Source organism: Eutrigla gurnardus (genome assembly GCF_963514095.1).
Source record: "Eutrigla gurnardus genome assembly, chromosome: 4".
NCBI lineage: Eukaryota > Metazoa > Chordata > Actinopteri > Perciformes > Triglidae > Eutrigla > Eutrigla gurnardus.
Window position 1 is genome coordinate 10,666,091 of NC_139918.1, and position 22,696 is coordinate 10,688,786.

At 42.2% G+C, this 22,696-nt stretch overlaps 2 protein-coding genes across 2 annotated transcripts in view; one reads left to right on the plus strand and one right to left on the minus strand.

Moving 5' to 3' along the window:
• The window catches only part of basp1 (brain abundant, membrane attached signal protein 1), a 360,963-nt gene that overhangs the window by 248,486 nt on the left and 89,781 nt on the right, over nt 1-22,696 (plus strand). The window lies entirely within an intron of this gene.
• myo10 (myosin X) overlaps nt 1-22,696 on the minus strand; it is a 123,161-nt gene that overhangs the window by 80,591 nt on the left and 19,874 nt on the right. The window contains exon 2 of the mRNA XM_084008800.1: nt 9,727-9,825. Coding sequence (XP_083864926.1) covers nt 9,727-9,825 — 99 coding nt within the window. The remainder of the gene's footprint in view (nt 1-9,726; nt 9,826-22,696) is intronic.

Genomic DNA, 22,696 nt, shown 5'->3' on the forward strand with positions numbered 1-22,696 from the left:
GCACAGCTGATGGATGAAACACAGAAGACGTCCTCTCTGTCCGTCTCTGTTCAGGACACCTTGGCATTAGCTGTTATTTACATCCTGTAGTTCTTCTGTAGATGTTTTTACACCGTCAGACTACAACCACGTCAGCTTCTGTGTGGAAAAAGGAGCGCAGCCAAACCTGGTGCTGCCTCAGCCTTTTCCACAAACAGCAACACCACAAGGAAGATTCAGTAAGGCACACGAACACACATTTGTGAGTCCAGAGTGACATTCAACTCATCAAATCAACTCAAAATCATCCAGTGTTACACAGTAAAAAGGAAAGATGACAGATTTTTTTACCTCGTCAAGCAGTCATTGTCAAGATTCTTTCATCTTTTCTTCCAATTACCACCTGACAATCAGCTGTCATTTTCTAAAGTGCGGCACATAAAGAAGCTGTCTCTACTAAGATCTTAAGGGAATAAAGCGAACCTCACATGAAGGAAGATTTCAAACTGCTCGTCCACTACATCATCTTTATTATAAATTCATAATGTGCTTCAGCAGAAGGACTTTCCATCGAGATTTCAGTTTAAAACGATGCCTTTGTGTAGGCCAATAAAACAACATTTGATACCAGAGTTCAATATATTTAAAAATGTAACAGATATGGTATTTTCATGTTTAATGATTAGACCATCTCATTTCAGTCATCAATCATCATGTATGCAAACCACGGATTCATTGATGTGGTATATAGAGCCAGCCTTATTGACAGTTGTGCATGTGCATATATGTATATATATATATACACACACATTATAATAACATAACGTTTGATTTTACACTGTTACATTACTTTGCCCCGTTATTAATGAAACAAACGTAGGACTTTCACCCAGGAGACTGCTGTCCGTGTCCAATGTGAAATCCAAAGTAAACATTGAATTTATAGAGTGGCTAGACTGCCCCTTCCGGTGTTCCCCATAGGCCCTTATTTCAGACAAATATGTACGGTAGTCAACAACAGCGAGAGGCAAATATTTCCACTTGAATTGTACAATGAATTATACGTATGATGTTTGTCAGTTTCTGAGATCAAGTCCAGACCTGTTGTTAGTGTGAGTAATGTTACATCCTGGTACCGAACACACAGCTAGACCTATGTTATAGTAACGTTACATCCTGGTACCCAACACACAGAGAGACCTGTTGTTATAGTAACGTTACATCCTGGTACCTAACACACAGAGAGACCTGTTGTTATAGTAATGTTACATCCTGGTACCCAACACACAGAGAGACCTGTTGTTATAGTAACGTTACATCCTGGTACCCAACACACAGAGAGACCTGTTGTTATAGTAACGTAACATCCTGGTACCAAACACACAGGTACAGTTTCAGAGAGAGACGCCACATACCACAATGTTGGCTGCGTCATCTTTCTAATTATCCGTTTTCACAGTCTTATACTTAATGTTACATTTGTACATTTGTACATGGAAATGGATAGCTAGCTAGCAAGCCAAGCTAACGGCTGTGTTGGTAACGTACATTGTGTGAGATGAGAGATGTAGTTCACCGAGCGGTTTCACACAAAACTTAATGAGACTACTACAAACAGAGAAAGTTATTTGTCTCTTGCCATTGACGATCATACATATTAATAAGGTCAATGATGGTCCACCAGAAGGGGCGGAGCATAGCATCTCTATGCTTGTTATGCACAGTTAGAAAGTCAGCTATGGGCGGTTGTTATTTATATACGCTAGTGAAGTTGTGTTGTGTTGATATGTTATTGTTTTAACATAAACCACAATGTTTTTTCCTAACAATAAGGAGTTTAAACAACCAATTATTTCACCACATTACCCACGAGGCATTGGGTGTTTCTGAAAGTGTGATATGAAGCTGATCCACAGACAGAAGTCAACTCAAACTCAAACCAGGAACAAAAACAAACTAACTGACTAACGGTACGACCATAAGCTGAACATCCAAAATGTAAAACACACACACACACACACACACACACACATACATACACACACACACACACACAGCCTGAACTCTGTGGTTGTCTGAAGCTGGTCGTTGACCCGCTTTGACCACGTGGCTCGGGGTGACTATTCCGGAAGAATGCTGGTCTGTGTCTGAGGAGTCAGTCACGACTGCCCCCCCCCCCCCCCCCCACACACACACACACAAAACAGACGGACACAAACACCCCAAACTCCTCGTCAGCATCCTGCCAGGCCTCATTTCTCACATTCCAGCATCAGTGACGCTTCAGGGGGAACCGAACGTCACAGAAACGTCTTTCAGACGAATGAAACACGATCTTCGTCAGCGCTGCGTTCACAAACTGCATGTTGTGACGGGTTTATCGCTTCTCAAAATAAAAACTGAGCTGAAGTAAGTAAAACTGAAAAGAAATATTATGACTCCCTGGTCGTCATCACATTAGTGTTAAGAATACATTCATCTTGTAATTCACTGTTCCACTGACCTGGACGGGGCTTTAAGGGGACCAAAGTGTTTACATTCGCTGAGAGGTTGCCAGCTACAGGGACTTGTTGGATTAGTCAGATGTAAACATGGGTGTCATGTGCAGTCAGTCCTGACGTCCCTGACAGGACAGTTATGTAGCGACTGTAAACACACCTTCACCTCTCTCTCAGCTGCTAGAGTCTCATAACATCACCTGTTCATCTGTTCCCACTGCACTTGGAATTAGGTTCAACTGTTTTCTTCAGTCAAGTCGGAAAAAAGCTCTAAATTGATAATCTTATTCAAGAATTCATGTTCAGATACACCTAATTACTCTGAGCAAATATTTCAAAGGTTTCAGAAAAGTAATGCATCCCCGATTTTTAAATCGTCGGACCAACAAGATAAAGAAACCACAGAGAGGCTCTGCTAACAACACACACAGAGGGAGCACGACTTCATGCTTTGTTCAAGTCAACGTATTTAGAACCTTTAATGTAACAAACGAAAACCTTTGTGGGATTTGAAAGAGTAACGTGCTGGAACTTTTTGGCACAGTTCAGTAGCTAAATATGGGCAAGGAATGTCAAAGTATTCTGGTAAAAAATCAACACAGACTTGAAGTCCATTCAGAGGACATATCCACTTTTTCACAATTAAAACCATCACCTAACCTAACAACAAGAAGGATGCAAGACCACAACTTCGATGTCGAAACTTTGTAATCTCAAAACTCTACATTCTAGTTCGTGCCAAAGTGTCGCCAAAGTCAGAACGCTGTCTTCTCAAATCTTGCATGCTGGAGAATTAATTGAAAGCAAGAGGCACAAACCAGTAAAACTGACACTATCCGTCTCCCCTCTCTCTTTGTCTCATGGACAGTATTCATAGCATTACAGTCAGGACTCAGCAGAAGACAGGTTGTCCTTTGGCTTCGGTCTAATTAGGATTGTAATTGGTCCAGTTGTCTGTGTGGAGCTGAGGAGGGTTCGCGTCTCGGAAAACAAAGCCGTGGGGCCCGGACGCTAAGCCTAGCGACAGATGCTAACGGGAGTAAATCCTTGTGAAACAAAGCCATTAGACAGCATCACTGCAGAGCAGGAGGAGGCGCTGGACTGACCGCTGTAACCCTCGGATCAACAGGCTCTGTTCCTGGATCAGTCAGGATCCACTTTGTTGTTCTTGCTTACAGTGATTTCACACGAATGTTCAGGCACAGGGAGGATTTTACTAATAAGGAATTCTGAAGGCTGATACGGCTACTGTACTGGTCAATCACTCATATTTAATTTTCCAGAGAACGCCGTTATTGACCCACATCCTTAACATTTACAGCAGGCTTATATTTGCAAAATGTTGGGTTTTTCTTGGTTTAATATTCAAATGTTACTATAATGTCTTTTTATTGACACTTTTAATGACATTTTGACTCACTAGTGTCATTAACTCCCACATCAATATATTTCTTTTGAACTGGTGTTTTTGTCATGAATACTTTTACATAGCATTGCAGTGGAAAAGCAGAAATAACATTTTGGAAAAGGTCCATTTTTCTGAGCAACCGAACATGTTGTGTGGAATGAGCAGAATCTATTTAAAAAAAACAGACCAGATCTACTCCTTCTGTTCTTACCTTTCACAATAAAAATCCTTACAATATTTGCAGGTGAGTATTTAGCGTTTTCTTGTCATTTATGTGTCAAACCTCAGGTGTGTAAAGTCCTTTATACTCAACACGGTCTCAACTCATTACATGAAATAGTAAAAAGTCAAGTCAATGCTGCCTTTTAAGAGTATCTGTCTTCCATATGGTGACGCATTCCGGTGTGAAACATTCACAGTGCTTTAAATATGGTCGATTGATTTTTTTTTAGTTTTTTTGGAAAATATAGTTGAATAGGTGTCACAATATGACCTGGGATGTGATCTAAAAGGGGGACAACAGCATTTTTCATTTCAGCTCGACATTCAAAGTAATGTATTTCAATTGTAAGTATCATTTGTGCCTGCACCATGTTTTCTTTATTTTCTTCTGTCAGTTGAGATGACATTCTGCTACAAAACCACTTTGTTAAACCGTCATGTTGGTCTTAAAATAACTAGGAACAGTTAGGTTTACTTTGGGATGCGCGGTATCGAACACCAGCCTCGGTCCCGCTCGGGCTCATGGGTGAATGTCCTGTATTTGTTGGACCCCCCACCATTAGCAGTCTTTCTCCATATTAAATACTACGTCACCAACTCTGGCCGTCGCAAAGTCACATGGATGCATTTAATTCACGTGTGCGCCATAAAAAAGGATCCTAACTTAACTTTCCATTGGCTTTGTTTTCAAGCAAGACAAAAACATGGACCGTTCCTGTCTCTCTACATGAAACCAGTTGATTACATTCTGTGACTACTTCACAACCTGATGAAACTGGGTTGTTATACTAGTAAGACGAGTAGAGTTGATCTTCAGCCCATGAAAGACTTGAATGTTGTGTGCATTTCAGTTGGAAGCGTCTTAAATGGTCGCTGTGCCCGTGAAGATCTGTGGATGTGTCCATCATGTTTGAGTCTGAGTGTCGTCGGAGGGCACAGGGTTTCTCTCGTCTTGCTCGGGTTTCAGTGTTTTGGACTGTGCAGACAGTCTCCTCCTCCCAGCTGACTGCAGGACAATGCAGCAGGAGATGAATGGGGATTCAAAGAGCAGCTGCTGCTTTTGATGATGATGATGATGGCAGTGGAGGGGATACCTGTTCAACTCAGTGACAGAAAGAGTGAGGGGAGGGGAGGCGGGGCGAGGGGGAGGGAGATCTCCCTTTCTCCCCTAAAGACACAAAGTGAAGAGTTTCATTCCTTCTGTGCTGACAAACTGGCATGGAAGTCAGAGTCGTTATTAAATATTATTCAAACTGCCTTCAGCCATGGATGGAATAATGAACGGCCTAGGCAAAGGCACAGGGGCCCAAAGAGTCAGGGGCCCTTCTGGCCTTCACCTGCAATATGTCACTCAGGGACACCTACCCACACCTGAATACTCAAAGTGACCACACACAGTCATTAGACAGCTACAAAGAGACACAACATGACCACAAAGACCCAAAACAACTAGAAGCACACAAAATGTCAAATAAAGACACAAAAAATACAAGAAAGAAATACAAAACAACTACAATGAGGCACAATACAACTAAAGAGACACAAAACACATAACGACAGACAAAACCCCACAAGAAGACACAAAATGACCATATAGAGACACAAAGAGTCTAAACAACTAGAAAGAGTGCATGTGCTACTTTTGCATGTCTTTGTCCAGGGCCTCACTTAATCTGCACACATGTACCTGTCCTCTTCACAAACACACACACACACGCACACTGAAATGGGCGGGGCTTAAAGTCATGTGCTCCTCTGCTTGGTCAACACAGGCTTTCCTCACAAAGGGCAACATCTGCTCTGAAGCCGAACAGGTGAAGTCGGTCTCGAGTTACACACAACAGACGGCTGGACACGTATGCACACACACACACACACACACGCACGCACGCACGCACACACACACACACACACACACACACACACACACACACACACACACACACCTATGCATATAAATCTTTGGATGACAACACATACACACAATCCGACCAAACACAGACACACAAAGCACCACCCACACATGTATTTGCATTGTGAGTTCATGACCTTCACCGTGGTCGTGAACCTGTGATGTTTCTGTAACAAGACGGTCCTGTTCTGTAAGGCTGCTTCATCCTCCCGACACCCATTGTTGCCTGCAGTAACACATGATTCTCAGCAACTAATCTTTTCTCAAGCAGATTGAGAGTGATGGTGTCGTGCTGCCTTTATTTCCCAACTCTGAGCAGAGCAAATTAAAAGCCGCCGGTCCATCTGGGTGAACGGCAAAATGACATTTATGAACACTGAGCACATCGTCATTAGCGCTGCAGAGTTATTTACAGCAAACAGAAGAGTCGACCATGAAATAGAGACCCTGTGAGAACTGAATTAGGATTTCAATTGAAATTAGGAGAGGAAGGTGGAGATGAGAGGAAACAAGAGCGGAGAGAGGAGAGGAAGCAGGATAGGAAAGGAAACAGGAGAGGAGAGAGGAAAGGAAACAGGATAGGAAAGGAAACAGGAGAGGAGAGAGGAGAGGGAACAGGATAGGAAAAAGGAGAGCAAAAAGAGAAGAAAAAGGGAGAGAAGAGAGGAAAGGAATCAGGATAGAAAAGAGGAAAAGGGAGAGGAGGGAGGAAAGAAGAGACATTGTCCTCCCTAGAGTCTCAGCGCTCGCCTTGCTGAGAACATCCCCTGACGTATTACTTCACTTAACACAACAGCCACAACCACCAACATCCACCAGTTGACACCGTATACTGCGGCGCGGAGGGTCATTAGCTGCAGTGACCAGCAGGTCTAACAGAGTCTCTGTTAGTGAGCTGGAGCTAGATAAGAATGCCTTAATCTGCCAGTAAGTCTGCAGGACAATACGCTGGCTCAACATGACCCTAAATCCCTCAGTGCTCACATATACAGCTCTTCTGCTGGGGAGCCTCTGCTGCACGGCAGCTCTACAGGACGTCTTTGTTAAAGCTGTCAGCAGCGGAGGGCTGGTGGCGAGCAAATCCACCCCAAACAGTTCAAACAGGTTAATGTGTGTTGGGCTCATTTTAAAGGCGTTGGTTAAAAAGCATTTAAGAGTCTAAACGTATTTAAATTCATGCTGGTTGAAAAAGCATTTGCAGATATTTGTCACACATAAGAATAAGCATTTTGAATTCTGGGAAATGAACATTTTAAAGGGAATGATAACAGATGAATATAAAAATGTCTTTGAGTTTAATTCCACTCCCGAAAGGATATTCTTGTCATTGCTCTTGAATTGAACAGCTTCACACCAGAAGCCAGATGGATCCACATCCAGTAAGGTTGCTGCTCAGATCCATCCGTCTCTCCTCCACAGTCCAAATATGGTCACTTCCTTCCAATGGTTGCAAAAATCCAAGATGGCGAAGGCAAAAATACCGAACTCAAGGCTTCAAAACCGTAGTGCACAAACCAATGTGGTCTTGATGACTACGTCCACCTCTTATATAGAGTCTATGGTGTAATGTAATATATTTACTCACTCAGATTAGCAGTGTAGTATTGCTATCATGAAATAAAAAATTGCTACGTGTATATGCGCCATAGGAATCAAATATTACTACGTCACGATGCTGGCAGCTTTGTCTGCCTTCCACGTGATGGTTTTAGTGTTTGGAGTCAAAGCAAAGCTTCAAAAGGTTCCCGCTGTGTGAAGACACACACTTCAAGTTGTCCTTGTGACACTATACTGTCAATCCAAACCTGTGGAGTTTAACACTTTAGAGAGGAAAAGTCACAGCTACCGACGACGTGTTTTATGTCAAATTGAACCCCTGACAACAACTTGACGGGTTTAGTCATGTTAATCCTGAGGAACCAACCCGAAATAGCCACTGTGACCTCTGTGCCGCATGTCCTTCACCTCGTCTGTGTCCGCTGTTTTGACAACATACGGATCAAAGAGGTAATGCAGAACCATATGGGGTTTAGGGGATTTGCAGCATCTTGAGCTTATCCCAAATTATAAGTGGACGTCTTTAAGGCTTTGCTCTCTCGGAGGTTTGCAAAAAAGAAATCTGTCAGCATAAGACAAGGTATGGGAAAGACGAGAGAGTGAACTCGTCCCGGTGTTTCTGAGGAACACTATATTAGTGTCATCAATGCACTCGTTCGTGTTGCTTCGCCACATTTAAACCGCTGCGAATGTTGAAACTAAAAAGCAGTGCATGGTTTTGGACAAATTTGGCACATGACAAGAGAGCAACAACAAATCCCTTGTGTTCTTCATAATGTTTGTTCTGTGACAGGTTGTTGTTTTTGCTATCATGAGTTTGAACTAAACTGAAACAATTAGCATAGGGCTGGGATGTTATCAAAAAACTCTCAGCATCAATTACTTCATTGCCTTGGTAGTAAAGAAAACCAGACATACATTCACCTGCAAGTAACATCAGAAACGTATGCAAACCAAAGTATGGCCAATGTTTTCTATATATTTAGACGCTACTGCTAAAATGACATGCAGTCATTAATACACTCCAGTCTGGTGTCTCACTGAGTGTGGTGGAGATTCTGAGACCAGAGAATATTCAGTTCAAACAGATCCTCACTGTTCTGATGTTAGTGATGTAATGTAGCCCCAGTCATTTCATAGGAATTGAGCACTGCACCAGACTATTTAAAAAATGGTCTTTTATAGGCTAGATTACTTTTGGGAAGTCAACCTGCCAGCTTGCAATGTGATGCATTTTCTTTTTAAATAAGTGCTTTGTTGTGGGTTTAATTAATGCCGATGTAAAGAGGGGTTCATTTAGAAAAGGTACTGATAATAAATATTCAAAAAGTCAACTGATACATTTAATGTGTTAAGTTACCAGAGTTTGGTGGGGTGGTGGTTGGTAGAATGAGTGTTTAATTCATGTATTTGTTGCTGTTTCCAACGTGTCGGTTAACAATGAACTGATAGCTCTTGTCATTCACAATGACTGACTGTTTACATTGTGAACGTCATTTCAAGAAGATGGAATGTTTACGTAATAAAGACATTTGCATAGAGTGGAGAATTGAGCTGTAGTCATTTATACGAACATAGTTGGTCAACTCATTAGGCTAGGAGGTTTTCATTCAAACAAAGTATTGAAAAAAGGATCGTAGTGCTATCTGTATCCAATTCAAGGTATGGAAATATTGAACATTTTCAAATGTCACTAGGTCCTAGCATGAGGTAAGCTCGTTCAAGCGCTATGAGACAATTCCTGTGTCCAGTGGTGTTCGGGTTATCTGCTTCCTGTTTACACCGGCACGCCCATGCCAAGTGTACATGCATGGTCTTGGGATATGCGTTTTCAGTCGCGGCTTGTATGGACGGAGATTTTTTCTGAAACGGTGCTAAAACGTTTGCATGCACAGGAGATTAGTGTGTATGTAGCCGTACTAGTCAGGAGGTCACATAACTGGTGTAAACATCAGTAACAATAAAAGCCATTTCCTTTCCCAAATGTACTTTGTGGGAGACAGGAAGTGTGGCTGTGTGGTTCCAGAGTTTGTATAAACATTCTTTGAAATGGTTGAAAAATGCTGAAAGAGGACAGGAACTTCTGATGGGATTCAACTCGTTTTAAAGGACATATGTGGGGTTTATAAAAGAGAATGAAAGGTTCTTACCTGGCCATAGTCCGTGGCAAAGGCAACGACGCCTCCGGAGCATGAGGACACGGTGCTGGGAAGGTACTGCTCATCCTCCCGTAGCCACACCCGGTCACCCTGAAGGGGAAAGAAACATTAGTTTTACTAATCAGCTACTGGAGTTAACTCCCTTACAGACGAATGCACATCACAATAAAAAACCATCAACAATAAGTTGATCGCAGTATCAGGATTATTATAAATATCGTCACATGAGAGAGTTGAAAAAGCTGTCGGGATCATGATAGAGAAGTGAAAAATAGATTAAAGAAAATGTTATTTCAGTTATTTATTATTTGTCCTTGACAATCTTCACTAATGGATAATTTCAATGATTATCAGGGGATTTCCCCAAGAGGGGAAAAGGGCTTCGGAAACGGTCCAGAAAAGAAACAATTTCAACAAAAGAAAAAAAATCTATAGAGTTGATAGAAATCATTGAGATAATGTATTTGTTTAAATTGCAGACAGATTGTTTATGTTCATGATATTATTTTTGGATCTCAAGAAAATAGGAGCTTGAGGTCATGTACACTTTGTATTGTGCTAATGGCACAAAAAGGCGGTTTTAGCCCCCATCTGTTGATACATGTCAAAATCCTCCAGGTCTGAAAAGTGACTCCAACGCTGAAGTGTTTACAACCTGCATTCTTTCTTGTCTCGTCAGCGTTCGGGAATGGACTTAGCTCCACCCTCTAGTGGCCCTTATGGTTGCAAAAAACCCCAAGATGGACGATGGCTAAAAACCAAGATATTGAGAGCTCTAGGCTCCAAAGCCAATGGGTGATGTCACACTCTGTGGTTGTTGCCATAAAATTGAGCTTTCTCCGACTAATAAGACACCCTTGGATGTTGACAAGCACGGAAAACTGCAGCGTCTGCTTTCAGAGAAACTGTACCTGCAGTCACACAGGAGGCCTGTAAACCTGCATGTAGAGAGGCAGAACATATTTATACCTGTTGAACTGTCCAGTTTCCTGCTCCTGGCTGTCTCTCCCTACAGCTAACAGCTGGATATTCCATCACTACACTCCCCCCACTCCGCTGTGTTTGTGGAGGATTAACAGAGTATTTGGGGTGTTCAAGAACAAAAGTCTTAACAGTGTGTTTGGACGTCTTTGTCTTGGTCTTTTTATGTTTCTTTGCTTTGGATGTGACCACAGTACCGATCCATCATCCAGTTTGCTCTATGATCGCAGAAGATTATATTTGTTTGATGGTATTCAGTTGAAAATGAAGACTAGTGGCAGCAAACTCTGCAAAGCCCCCCTTGTTGAAATATGACTGAGTTGAAGAGGATTCCCTCTTAATCGCGTAACCATATGTGCCGTTAGCATGGCAAGCTAAGGCTAACAGGGAAAACAAATGATGCAAAAAATGCTACTCTCTCCCCTCTGTACCAGGCATAGGAACGACCTCTGACCCACAAGCCCTCATTCTGACAGAGTCCTCCTGGTGTGATGGGGGTGGGGTGGGACCTGGATGGGAAAAAGTTAGCGGATGAATGGACGGAGAGTAAAAACACCACAGACACGGTAAAGCTCAGGTCTGCAGCGTCAGCAGTGGATCAGAGGGGAGCTGTGTGTTGTTCTAAACCCTTGGCCCTCCTCTCTGAAGAGACGAGCTGCACGATTCAAAAGGTCCCCAGATCTCCTGGAACGCTCAGAGGAAACTCATACAAACTCATCTTCGGTTTAAGTCCGGCAATTCATCTTTCTTTACTTGGCGTGTAGATGATTAAAGTAAACTTAAATCTTGCAGAGGCAAAAAATCATCTGCAATGTGAGATTATTGTATTTTTTTTTCATTGGTCACAAAACCCTATTCTATTGGTTTTGTGAAGGGGCACAAGTTAACAATACCGTCAAGTCAATTAGGATCTTTTTTTTTTGTGGTGGACACATAATTAAACGCATCCATGACTGCGCAATGTCCACACCTAGTGACGTAGTCTGAAATATGGAGAAAGACTACTTATAGTGGATGGGTCCAACTTCCAACCACGAGACCGATGTTGGACGTTGGCTGTTTGATGCCAAAAAGACGAACTTCCCAAAGGGAGACGTCCCATTGTGGCGGGCACAAAGAGAAGGCGTGTGCTGTTTACCAGCCGAGACCATACGGACATTCCTGATGTGCAACACCACAGGAATCTGATGCTCCGATCAAGTTTGGGGCGGAGACAGAAAGAAAGGGGGTATCCCTCCTCCCATCGGGCCTTTTAGACCCCCAACACACACACACACACACACACACACACACACATGTTCTTTGTGGGCAGCGTGTGCCTCGTCTCTGTTGGGGAGAGAGAAAGATGCATCCGACAGTGGCACACTGTCTTATTGTGCTTTCCCTCCCTCCTCCCTTAATCCACTCCTTCTCCCCTCCCCCTTCCCTCCCTCCCTCCCCTCTATACACACACTTTGACCCACAGAGCTACTAGCCCACTTCTAAACTGGGGCTCTGTGCCAAAAGCCCGTGCTTCACCTCTTCTCCCTCATTCATCACCACTGATTGCCTGAACTGTGAACATCAAAGATCTGCATTTCTCTGTCAATGGACGAAGAATGAGAAAACTACAAAGCATACAACCACCAAATGTTGGAACCGAGGCGGTACCATGAGTGGTTCTGTCGGTACCATGAGTGGTTCTATCGGTACCATGAGTGGTTCTGTTGGTACCATGAGTGGTTCTGTCGGTACCATGAGTGAACTAGACTGAAGTAGACTGCTTGGTAGAAACAACTGGATTCAGAATTACAACACACACACAAATGTTTCTAATCATTTCTGATGTAACTACTCACTAAATTGTGGGCTGTAGGTTTCAAAGAAACTAGTTTGTATGACAGAGTTAAACCCCATCTAAAAAGGTGTGACCATTCCAGACTTGGTCATATTTTAAGGCGGATGGGGTTAGTAGTTGTGTTAAGAATGTGTGAATGACGGATTTGGAAAGTTAAAAATAATGAAAATGATGGGACGTTGCTCCGCCACGTTCTGCCATCAGAAAGGAGGTTTCAGCTGCTCTTAGTCAATCAGACCATCACTCCATTTGAAGCATACTAACGCTGTCCATCTTACCTGGTTCATTGAAGTTATTCAGTAACATCCTCATCCACGTTGCTTTTAACCATCTAATGTTGTGTTGACTTTCACTGTGCTGAAAAGGCTCCACAAATAAATACCACCATTCTCTAGAAATGTCTTGAAGCAGCAGGAATAACAACGATCGGCTTTCACAGACGTCACAAAAAACCCTCCGCACAAAACCAACCACTTTTAAATAAAGTGGGAGAAATAATCCACAACTGCTGTGATGTGGAGACATGAAAGGAAGCTGGTCCTCGGCCGAGCTAATGTCAACACACATGAAGAGTCTGGACTGGGAGCTGTGGATCAAGGACCCAGCTGTTGCACCAGTGAGATCTCTGGACCTCAGTAAACTATCTCACAGAGCAGTCGGAGGCGTCAGAGTGTGACCTGTATCAACAGGTCGGATTATTAAAGTGGAAACAAAGCCGTTTCATTAAATTTCAGCGTCTCAACGTGGAGAAAAAAAACCCTATTTAACCAGCAAATAGATTTAGTGAGGAAATGTCTTAGCTGTATAAAGTTTTGGTTTCTCCGGTAGGTCAGCAAACATTTTCTGAGGGTGGATGTCATTTTCTGGGAAATACTTTGACAAGGAGTGGATGCCTTGGATCGTATCGAGTTATGGATCAAATCAGAAGCAAGATGAAGAGCAATTAGAACTTTTCAAAATGCCCGCGATTGACCGATACACCGGCTACGGATCCTTTTTGTTGTTGACTTGGTATGGCAGCTTTAATACAGGGCTCCAGACCATCTTCTACACAACTACACCACTGTTCCCGAAAAATAATTCACTTCTAAATGTTATCCTTTTGTTTTGTCTTAGCATCCTCTTTATTGTACATATGCATAAGAACACACAATTCAAATGATTGGGAAACAAAAGATTGAAACAACATCAGTTGTTTTAATCATATATTATAAGCTGCTTAGAGCTAGTGTAGTTATAGGGGGTCATAACTCCCTCTCTAATATTTAGTGTATATTGCTGCTCCTTCAGTCATTCAAGTTGTCTTGCCAAAAACAATTTTACAAGATTACGTTCGAAAACATCACAATAACTAAAATTATAATTGACCTTTGCCCAATACTAATTTTACGGAACAGACTTTGAATGCATCATAATTTCAAGCTAACTGTTAACATAAGCTTTAACGTTAGCTTTTTATCACAACGGATCAGTGACTAGAAAGCATTAATGGCATTAATCTCCAGATTGCATATTGTTTACTAAATATGGGCCAATAACGTTCAACTGTCAAATTTATGTTACACTATGGTTGTTAAACAGTGTTATTGATCCACGATTCACATACGTGCTAAACGGTGAATCAGCGTTGATCAACTGTCCGATACACACAAAAAAAGAGTTCCAGAACAATCTTGGTCAACAAAATCAGCCACATGTGTCTGTTGGTCAGAGAGAAGCTTCTTTACGGTCTTTATCTCGACCCTGACACGTCCTGCCGGACAGAAACCACAACACCAACATGAACCTCGCGCCCTGAAGGCTCCGGGGGTTTGAAACCCAGGCAGTGACCCTGTTCCTGCTTGTATTTTCCCTCCGTAACCTCGACATGTGTGGCTAATGCTCTGCGGGATGTGGGGGGTAGTAAAACGGGGATCTGTGGTGGTGGGAGTGTTCGTACGCCGCCGGGGTTGGAAATGAGCAGCTGTCTCGTTTGAGAGATTCCTCTTCCTCTCCCATAACAAACACAGTCCTGTCTTCCACCACAGCCATCCTCTCTATCAGAGCCTTCAATGGACCAGCCTTTTTTTCTTTTTCACAAGCGCTAAAAAACTGTGACTCAACACAACTGCCGGCACGTTCTCTGAGAAGCGATGCATTGCCGCTCTCGCAAACAGCTGCCACTGTTTGCTGCGGCCTGTATTTATTCTCCGGGCGCATAACGGCCTCTGGTGAGGACAGCGGGCTGAAGTTCACAGGGAAAGCACGCGGAATATTCGGAGCGAGGGCAGTTGTTTTCTACTGAGCGTGTGAACACCATGTTGCCACTGCTGGACTCTGACCCCGTCTACGCCAGCCGCGGAGGGAAAGCGGCACATCAGCAACAGCTGCAGACCTCCATCAGATCTGTCCAACTAGAGGTCTGCTCTGGATGAGAAGCTCCAGACAGATCAGAATAGAATTATCCCGTAAGAAAAGACACTTTGAGCAGAGATTGCGACTGAAGCCACATTTACACATAGCTGGGTATATTTATTTTTATTTTATTTCCTGGTGAAAGGACCCGAGCATCACTGGTGGAGGACATTTTTGTTTTGTTTCAATTTTGTCACAATTTTAAGCCAAACCATGACGATTTTTCACTAAACCTCACCTCACGTCATTTTGTCTGAAATTGTTTCAAAGTCTGGAAACAAATACATTTACCTGGAAAGGTAACCGACAGTACTGTGTAGTAGTATGTGAAGGTCATTTGGTAGGAGAGAGTATCACGGTAAAATTCCCAGTGTTGGTTTCAAGTATGTGGTCAGATTTGTAGTTTGATTTATTTTCTTCTACAATTTCTTCTTTTTTTTTCATGCAAAATTCTTGTACAGCTGTTTCTGTTGACACACACACACACACACACACACACACACACACACACACACACACACACACACACAAAGTTCTTTTGTTTCATGAAAAACAGGAATCAGGTATCAAGAACAAGGTTCAGCTTCAGCCCCAAACAAAATATGTCAAACGATACCAGCTCTAGCTGTCACTGTACCATGAAACTGTCCCACCAAATCTCCACCAATCCCCCCCCCCCCCCCCCCCCCCCCGCCTGCAGAACAGCAGGTTTCCCTCCGTCAACCGAGTGGAACAGATTATCTACTTGTTGTTTGCAGAAGACCCACATGCTGATCACACCGCCGCCCTCACACATACGGCTGCCGAGAAAGGATGGTTGTGTTAATGGCAGTAAAAGAAAACGGTGAACGTCAAACACCGTTTATCTCATGTTAAAAAGGAGGGATGGGGGGGGGGTGTTAAGGTTTTTTGATCTCGACTTGTCTGAGCGCAGGTGTGTTTCTCTTTGACCCACAAGTCCTTGAAGCCTCTTCAGAAACCACCATGTGATTTCAAAAACATTCAGCTATCAAAGAGGATTTATTCAGCCGTCCATTCATTGCTCGGAAAAACACTTGCGATCACTTGCGATCAGTGCAGAAAGCAGCCATTTTCCAGAGTCGTGCCGGGTAAATAACTCTTGTTGGGGGGGAAGTGTTGAGTCTCTAAGGATCAAAGACGTCATGATGTTTTTATTTATTTGAAATCTGCAGAAAGTTGAGAACAGCATCATCGTGTGGAACATGTGGGTCTGTGGGGCCGATGATCCACTACAGAGCTAAAGTCTTTACAAGACAAACAAACACTCACCATTGATCAACACTTAATGCTTGTTTATGTATGTTCTTCTCTTTAATCATTCACTCACAGGTTTCTTATTAACTATTACACTATTGTTGTTTCTATTTCAATATATTATTAGATGTTTGTTTACTTATTTATATAATCTGAGATTGTTTTATGGAATATAAAAACTTTTAAATAAATTGTTAATGCTGCTGTGTGTCATTGCAACTGTTAAACACATCACTTATTATGCTATGGATGCTCATTCAGCCTCAACTCTGACCAGACTGGCAACAGATGCAGAGCAAACACAGACTTTATCACGTTCTCAGTCCTGCAGGTGGACCCACTAATGGTGCAGTGTAATAGTAAGGGAGCGCCACAGACGGCAGTATCAGGCCCTTTGTTTGGCTTTGCGGTCGGGAGATAAGCACGGGGCGGCTAAATGATTAACTTTTACAGGGAACAGCTTTTTACGACGGAGGTTAAAAGTGAGTAACGTCTCTCTTCATGTCAACATTTGTGTGTTTTTGAATTTGTCAGATATGGATTTCAAAATTGAAGCGGATGTTCCTTTAGGTTTTTCCCTTTAATAGAACCTTCCTCTATGACGTGACCAAGACAGACAGAAACAGAGGGAAATGTTTAGCTTCCAAAACATGCACATGAGTAGGAGATCGAGCGCTTCACATTTTCCAGCTGCTGCAGGACAAATCTGGCAACCGATTGTTTAAGAGCTTTTGCAAAACCGGCAAAAAGAATTTAGGTCTTGAGGGCAAAGAGAGAGAGAGAAAAAAGCGAAAGTATTCAGCGTGATGATGGTGAGTGACAACACAATCGAAACAATGCACACACTGGCGTTCAATGGGAAGCTGCTGTCTGGGAAAACGCAGACAGGAGGAAGTCTATGAGAGCAAATTGACCTTGAACCTTTGCCAGCATGCGGCACGGACCAATCAACTCGCAAAGCCTGTGTGGGAGACCAATCAACGTGGCAGAGGTTATTTAGATTTGAAGGACTGGATGCACAGAGAAATATGCATGCATTCATGATCGCCTGCAAACTAATTCTTGAACATGACAAACGCAACAACAAGGACATTGTACAAACACACACAAAGCTTTGTCCCAACTAGCAACCAGCTTTGGTTGACAAGAAGATGCATAGAAGAGGTAACTAACTATGGTAAAATTGAGTGATAGTTTATTGTTTTTATATTTATTTATCATTTTCTAACAGCAGATGGAGAGGAAGAGGAGAAGAAATCCCCCGTAGACCAGACCGTGTCATTGTGGAGACTGTTTGGTTTGGCCTTTGCGATCTTCAAGGGACCTGGACTGTAGACTGTGAAGGTCGAACTCGGACACAACTATTGACATTATGTACGTAAAAAGCTTCCACACACGCAAATTTTAGACCATACACACAGCAGGATACACAAACTAGCAATAACATCATCATCAGCCAACACACACATATACACACTTGCTTATGATAGTGGTGCCAGACTGTGAGCTATCAGCACACGAATGAAGTTTTAACAGCAGTCCCCGTTTCTTCCACTGACCTGGAGCAAAGTGAAGGAAGTGAGGATTGACACATGAAATATATCACAAAATATAATATCAGGAGAACACTAAAGCACCCAGTCACCAGGGAATGTTGGCATTGGACGTTCTGCAAACGAGCGTGGTTGAAGTTTCCTAGAATCACTAACGAGTCACGTGACTATCGACACTAATGATTCACGTTAACAACTGATGTGACAAAATGTCAATTTTACTTTTCGTCTCACACGTGACATGAACAGCAGTGTCCTGCATGAAAGTCCTGTGTTTGTTTGACCCATGCATCCCTCCTAGTGTGGTATATCTCGCTCTTCATAGAGAGCTTTAGTCACGCCACTGCCTGCCTTCCCCACGGGACCTTATTTCAGAAAATGATCAGTAGCCAACGGCAAGGGACAAATAATTATTGATTCCGATTTATTGGTACCATGAATGAATTTCGTCAATTTAAAAATAATAATAAATTCACACCTTAGAAAGTCCCATTTTGGAACATAAGAAAATGATTTATGTACACCAGTTACAGTTGTTACATTGTTGTACTAACACAACTTAACCAAGTAGTTTTGTAACTAACACCTAGCTAATGACTTCACCAAGTTAACCATGTGTCTCTGCAAGCGTGAGACTGATATGAAACATATTCATGTAACAGATTTTTGGCTCAGAAATGTTGACATTCAGTGTATCCTATGGATGTAAAATACCAACATGTTTTCTGGTGACTGGGTTGATTAAAGTCATTAAGATTCCTCCTCTGGGGATAATGAATGTCTGTTCCCAACGTCTGGCCTGTCAAGTGTAGTCAAGATACTTTAAACCAACTAACAGACCAAAGTTGCCGTCCCTAGAGCTTAAAACAAGACCTCTAATGTCACTTTAGAATCCACAGTATTTGAATGGTTGAGTCTGTTCTCAGTATGTTGATTGTGGACACGTGGAAACCTTCTTTGAAGTCTAACTTGCTTTAAAGAGTCTGTAAAAGCAGCTCTTTTCCCTCCTCTCGATCTTATCTTTTGGAACCAGATTCTTCTTTAATCCGGTTTGGACTGAAGTCCACATTCTCTACATTCTTCTTTTGAGCCACTTGTTTTGGTTTTAAAAGTATAATGTAGTTTTCAATATGTTTAGAGGTGGATTTTCTTCTTTGCAAGTCTTAACATGAAAACATTGGAACCATTCAGTCAATGATCGATGGCTGGATCTATAACATACACATCGTCTGTCATAATAACAGCTGCCTTCACTTCAGCTCTCCTTATTGAATTTCCAGACCGTAATACCCCTTAATTAGATGTTAGGTGCCACTTAACCACCCAGCTCAGGCAGCAGTGCCACATATTATTCTACCCTGAGCGTCTGCTCAAGCCTGGAAATCATGATACATGACATGTCATTTTGTCAAAGGAAGAGAGGCTTTTTTTCAAACTTTAATCTGAACTAACAGAGTGGTTGGTGATCTTTTTCTTTTTCTGGTAGTTGTTGTTGAAACTCCCATTTTGCTGTTGTGTGTGCACAATCAGCATCTACGGAATATGGAGGGAGATTAGGTCATATGTGTGTAGCGGTCTGGAAAAAGTCTGTGTACATTGAGTCAGATTTAAAGAGAAAAAAAAAAACAAAGAAAAGGGTAACGACTACCAGAAAATGAAACTCTCTGGGAAAGAAGATTGGAAAATACACCTGCAATAACCACTTATCACCAGAGGTGCTGCCAAAGAGGATGAAACAGAGATCTTTGCGGTTGCGAGGACAACACCAAAAACAACAATCCCACCAGCACAGGTTTGGCATGCATTAACTACGCTGGCTGGATATCAAATTCCAAACAAACAGACACTGTAAAAAATGTAAATGTAAAAGATGGCAGAGCATCCTCGAACACACAACCAGAAAGAAAGAAAATCTAAGTATTTTGAATATTTCCCAGAAAAGTGCGACGCTGCTGGTGTTGGCCTTTAAAATGTAACCAAACCCACTCTTCGGAGTTCCCATGAAGGCAAAACCAAACTGTAACCGACATCCAAATCAATACAACGTGTTAGCTTTGGAAGAACAAACTGCACAACACGAGCACTGAAAATCACAAAGGGGGTAAATTAACCCTTCAAAACAACAGGAAAAAGAAAGATTTCACACGGCAGAAGCCATTCTCCCTCCTGTCTGCGGCTCCTTGATGTGGCAGCAGAACAACGGGCCCAATCTGAGTCTGATCACACCCACTCAGCTCACTAGTGAGGCTCAGAAAAGCACTTTCTGATGGAGAAATGAATGCAAAACACGGCTGTTAGCTTGTACGGGAGTTAAACGAAACCATATGTGAGGAAGGAGTCCTGCAGCCACATCCGGCCGACAGAAGGCTCTCTCTGAGTGTTCAGACTTTTATTTTCATAATCCCCCCCAAAAAAAGGATTTATTATAAACATACTGGAGGTCTATTTTGCATTGTTTCTGATCATTGATTTAGGATGGGAGCTGTCCCACTCCCCACATAAATATTGAATCTGTAAAAGCCATTGTCAGCATTTACAAGGCTTTTGAAGAAGTCACTCATTGCATTGTGGGAGAAAGGAAGCCAGTTTGGTTGCAGAGGCCGTTTCTCCTCATAATGATGGAGAAAGGAGGACTATGTTTATGTCACACACACACACACACACACACACACACACACACACACACACACACACACACACACACACACACACACACACACACACACACACACACACACTACCGTGGATGATCTGTGACTAATTGCTATCACATGAACATGTAAGGCAACAGCCATAAAACACATGGCCTAGTTCACAGCAGCCAATCAGATGCTTTGAGGAGTTGCTTACTGGAGTTTTGAATACGGTTGTTGATTGCTTTTTCATGGGTTGCAATAATCTGAATACTGGCTTCATTCCATGTCTGACAGTGTCTGGAAAGAGCTGCTTGTTTATGGAACTATTGCGCACACATTCCTTATTACATACAGACAAAGTGTGATTAATGAGGTGGCATACTGGTAAGCCCCCCCCCTCCCTGTATCCAACCACAAACATGACCATATCCATCCCAGTTTCATCATGGCAGTTTGTGGATTAGACACAAAACTGAGTGAGTCGTGTAAATGTACAGCAAACCTAAACCTAATTTTGTTTTGTTACCTTAACCTAACCTTGTTTTTGTTACCTTAACCTAACATTGTTTTTGTTACCTTAACCTAACGTTTATTTAGTTACCTTAACCTAATTTTGTTTTTGTTACCTTCACCAAACGTTTTAGTTACCTTAAACTAGCGTTTGTTTTTTTAACCTTAACCTAACCTTGTTTTTGTTACCTTAACCAACTGTTTGTTTAGTAACCTAAACCTGTATGTAGTCATTTTAAGCCCAACCATGATTTTTTCTTAAATCTAATTAAGTGGTTTTGTTTCCTAAACCTAACGTTTGTTTGGAGCGTATTTTCTTCTCGACTGAGAGGTAAAAATAAACCACAGAAGAAGGATACTCCCAATTGAAATGCATTAGTTTGAAAGCGACACGAGAGAAATGCATTTTCCGTTTCTCTTGTGTCATATCCAGACCTGATGATGAATGGTCTATCCCTGCTCATGGATTGAGGCACCATATGAAAGCATGATAAGGCTGCCTGTTAACATACTGTACAAAGTAGACCTGTACCTGGTTGACCTTGGAGACTTAATTTACTCAGAAAGAGAACTGGCCCACTATGGCAGGAAATGTGACATTAAAGTAATATGCAGTGAAAGCAAACATCTCTTTCACAACACAGAAAATATTTAACTAATAGCTTCAGTTACTGCATTTACCACCGATCCCCTCCAAACCGTTTTAGTGCCAACGGTGGAACCAAAAACCACAAATGACAGCTGAAATGAGGGACAGATGTCAGACCAGTGAAGAATTATCATATGAAATCCATATGAGAGCTTCATCACAAAGATTTACTGCCAACCTGGAGCTTTTAAAGGCACGTTAACCCAATGTCCAGGAGACAAAGGGAAGATGTGGATGTGAGGTGACATTGACAGTAGAGCTAAGAGAGCTAAGCTGAGAGGCCCTGTTTTATCTTGATCAAGAAATTACAGAAAATCACTGCTCTCATTCAGAAAGTATAACTCACCGTCATCAGCTAAATACCTAAAATGCTTTCTCTAAAGCAGGAAAATGCAACAAAAAAAAAGAAAAGGGCTGGAGAGGCAGCAAGCAGAGCTTTCAACCTTTCCACTGACCACAGTATTGACTTTTAACAAGCTCCTGCTCCTTATTGGACCACTGATGACTTCAACATTAGCTCAGAGGCTCTGTGGTTGGAACATATTCAGAGCCCAGACTCAACTTAGAGATGGTCAACATTTACAAAGTGATTTATTTTTTTCATGGAGGTGAGTGGGAGGCCAGGACCTCGTTGCTTTTAACAAATGCAATATCACCTCGTCGCCGGATGATTTGATTCATTTGATTTCCTCTTTTTTTTATCCAACTGCTACAAACATGTATCGCTCTTGAAAACAACTGAGGTCAAAACATGTGAAACACAGCAATTATTTCGCTACATTTTGAGCGTTTCAGTTCAACTGGATTCAGGAATATCTTGGTCTGTTTCCTCTCACCTGACCAACGCAGGAAAAGTTTTGTGTGCATGGGCACGAACTATCCATTTATTCCTGCTGCTCCGCACAAAAACAATGCAGATGGAAAGTTAATTAGGATCTGTTTTTGTGGTGGTGACACACAACTAATGTGTACTACTAATGGTGGGGGGGTGGATCGGTCCAACAACACAGGACTTCCTGCCACGAGACTGGTGTTTGACAACACATGTGCCAAAGTGTGTTGTGATGTTATGCGTTCATGATAAGTTCTAAATCAACCTGCATGTAGTTATTTTAAGTCCTGCCAC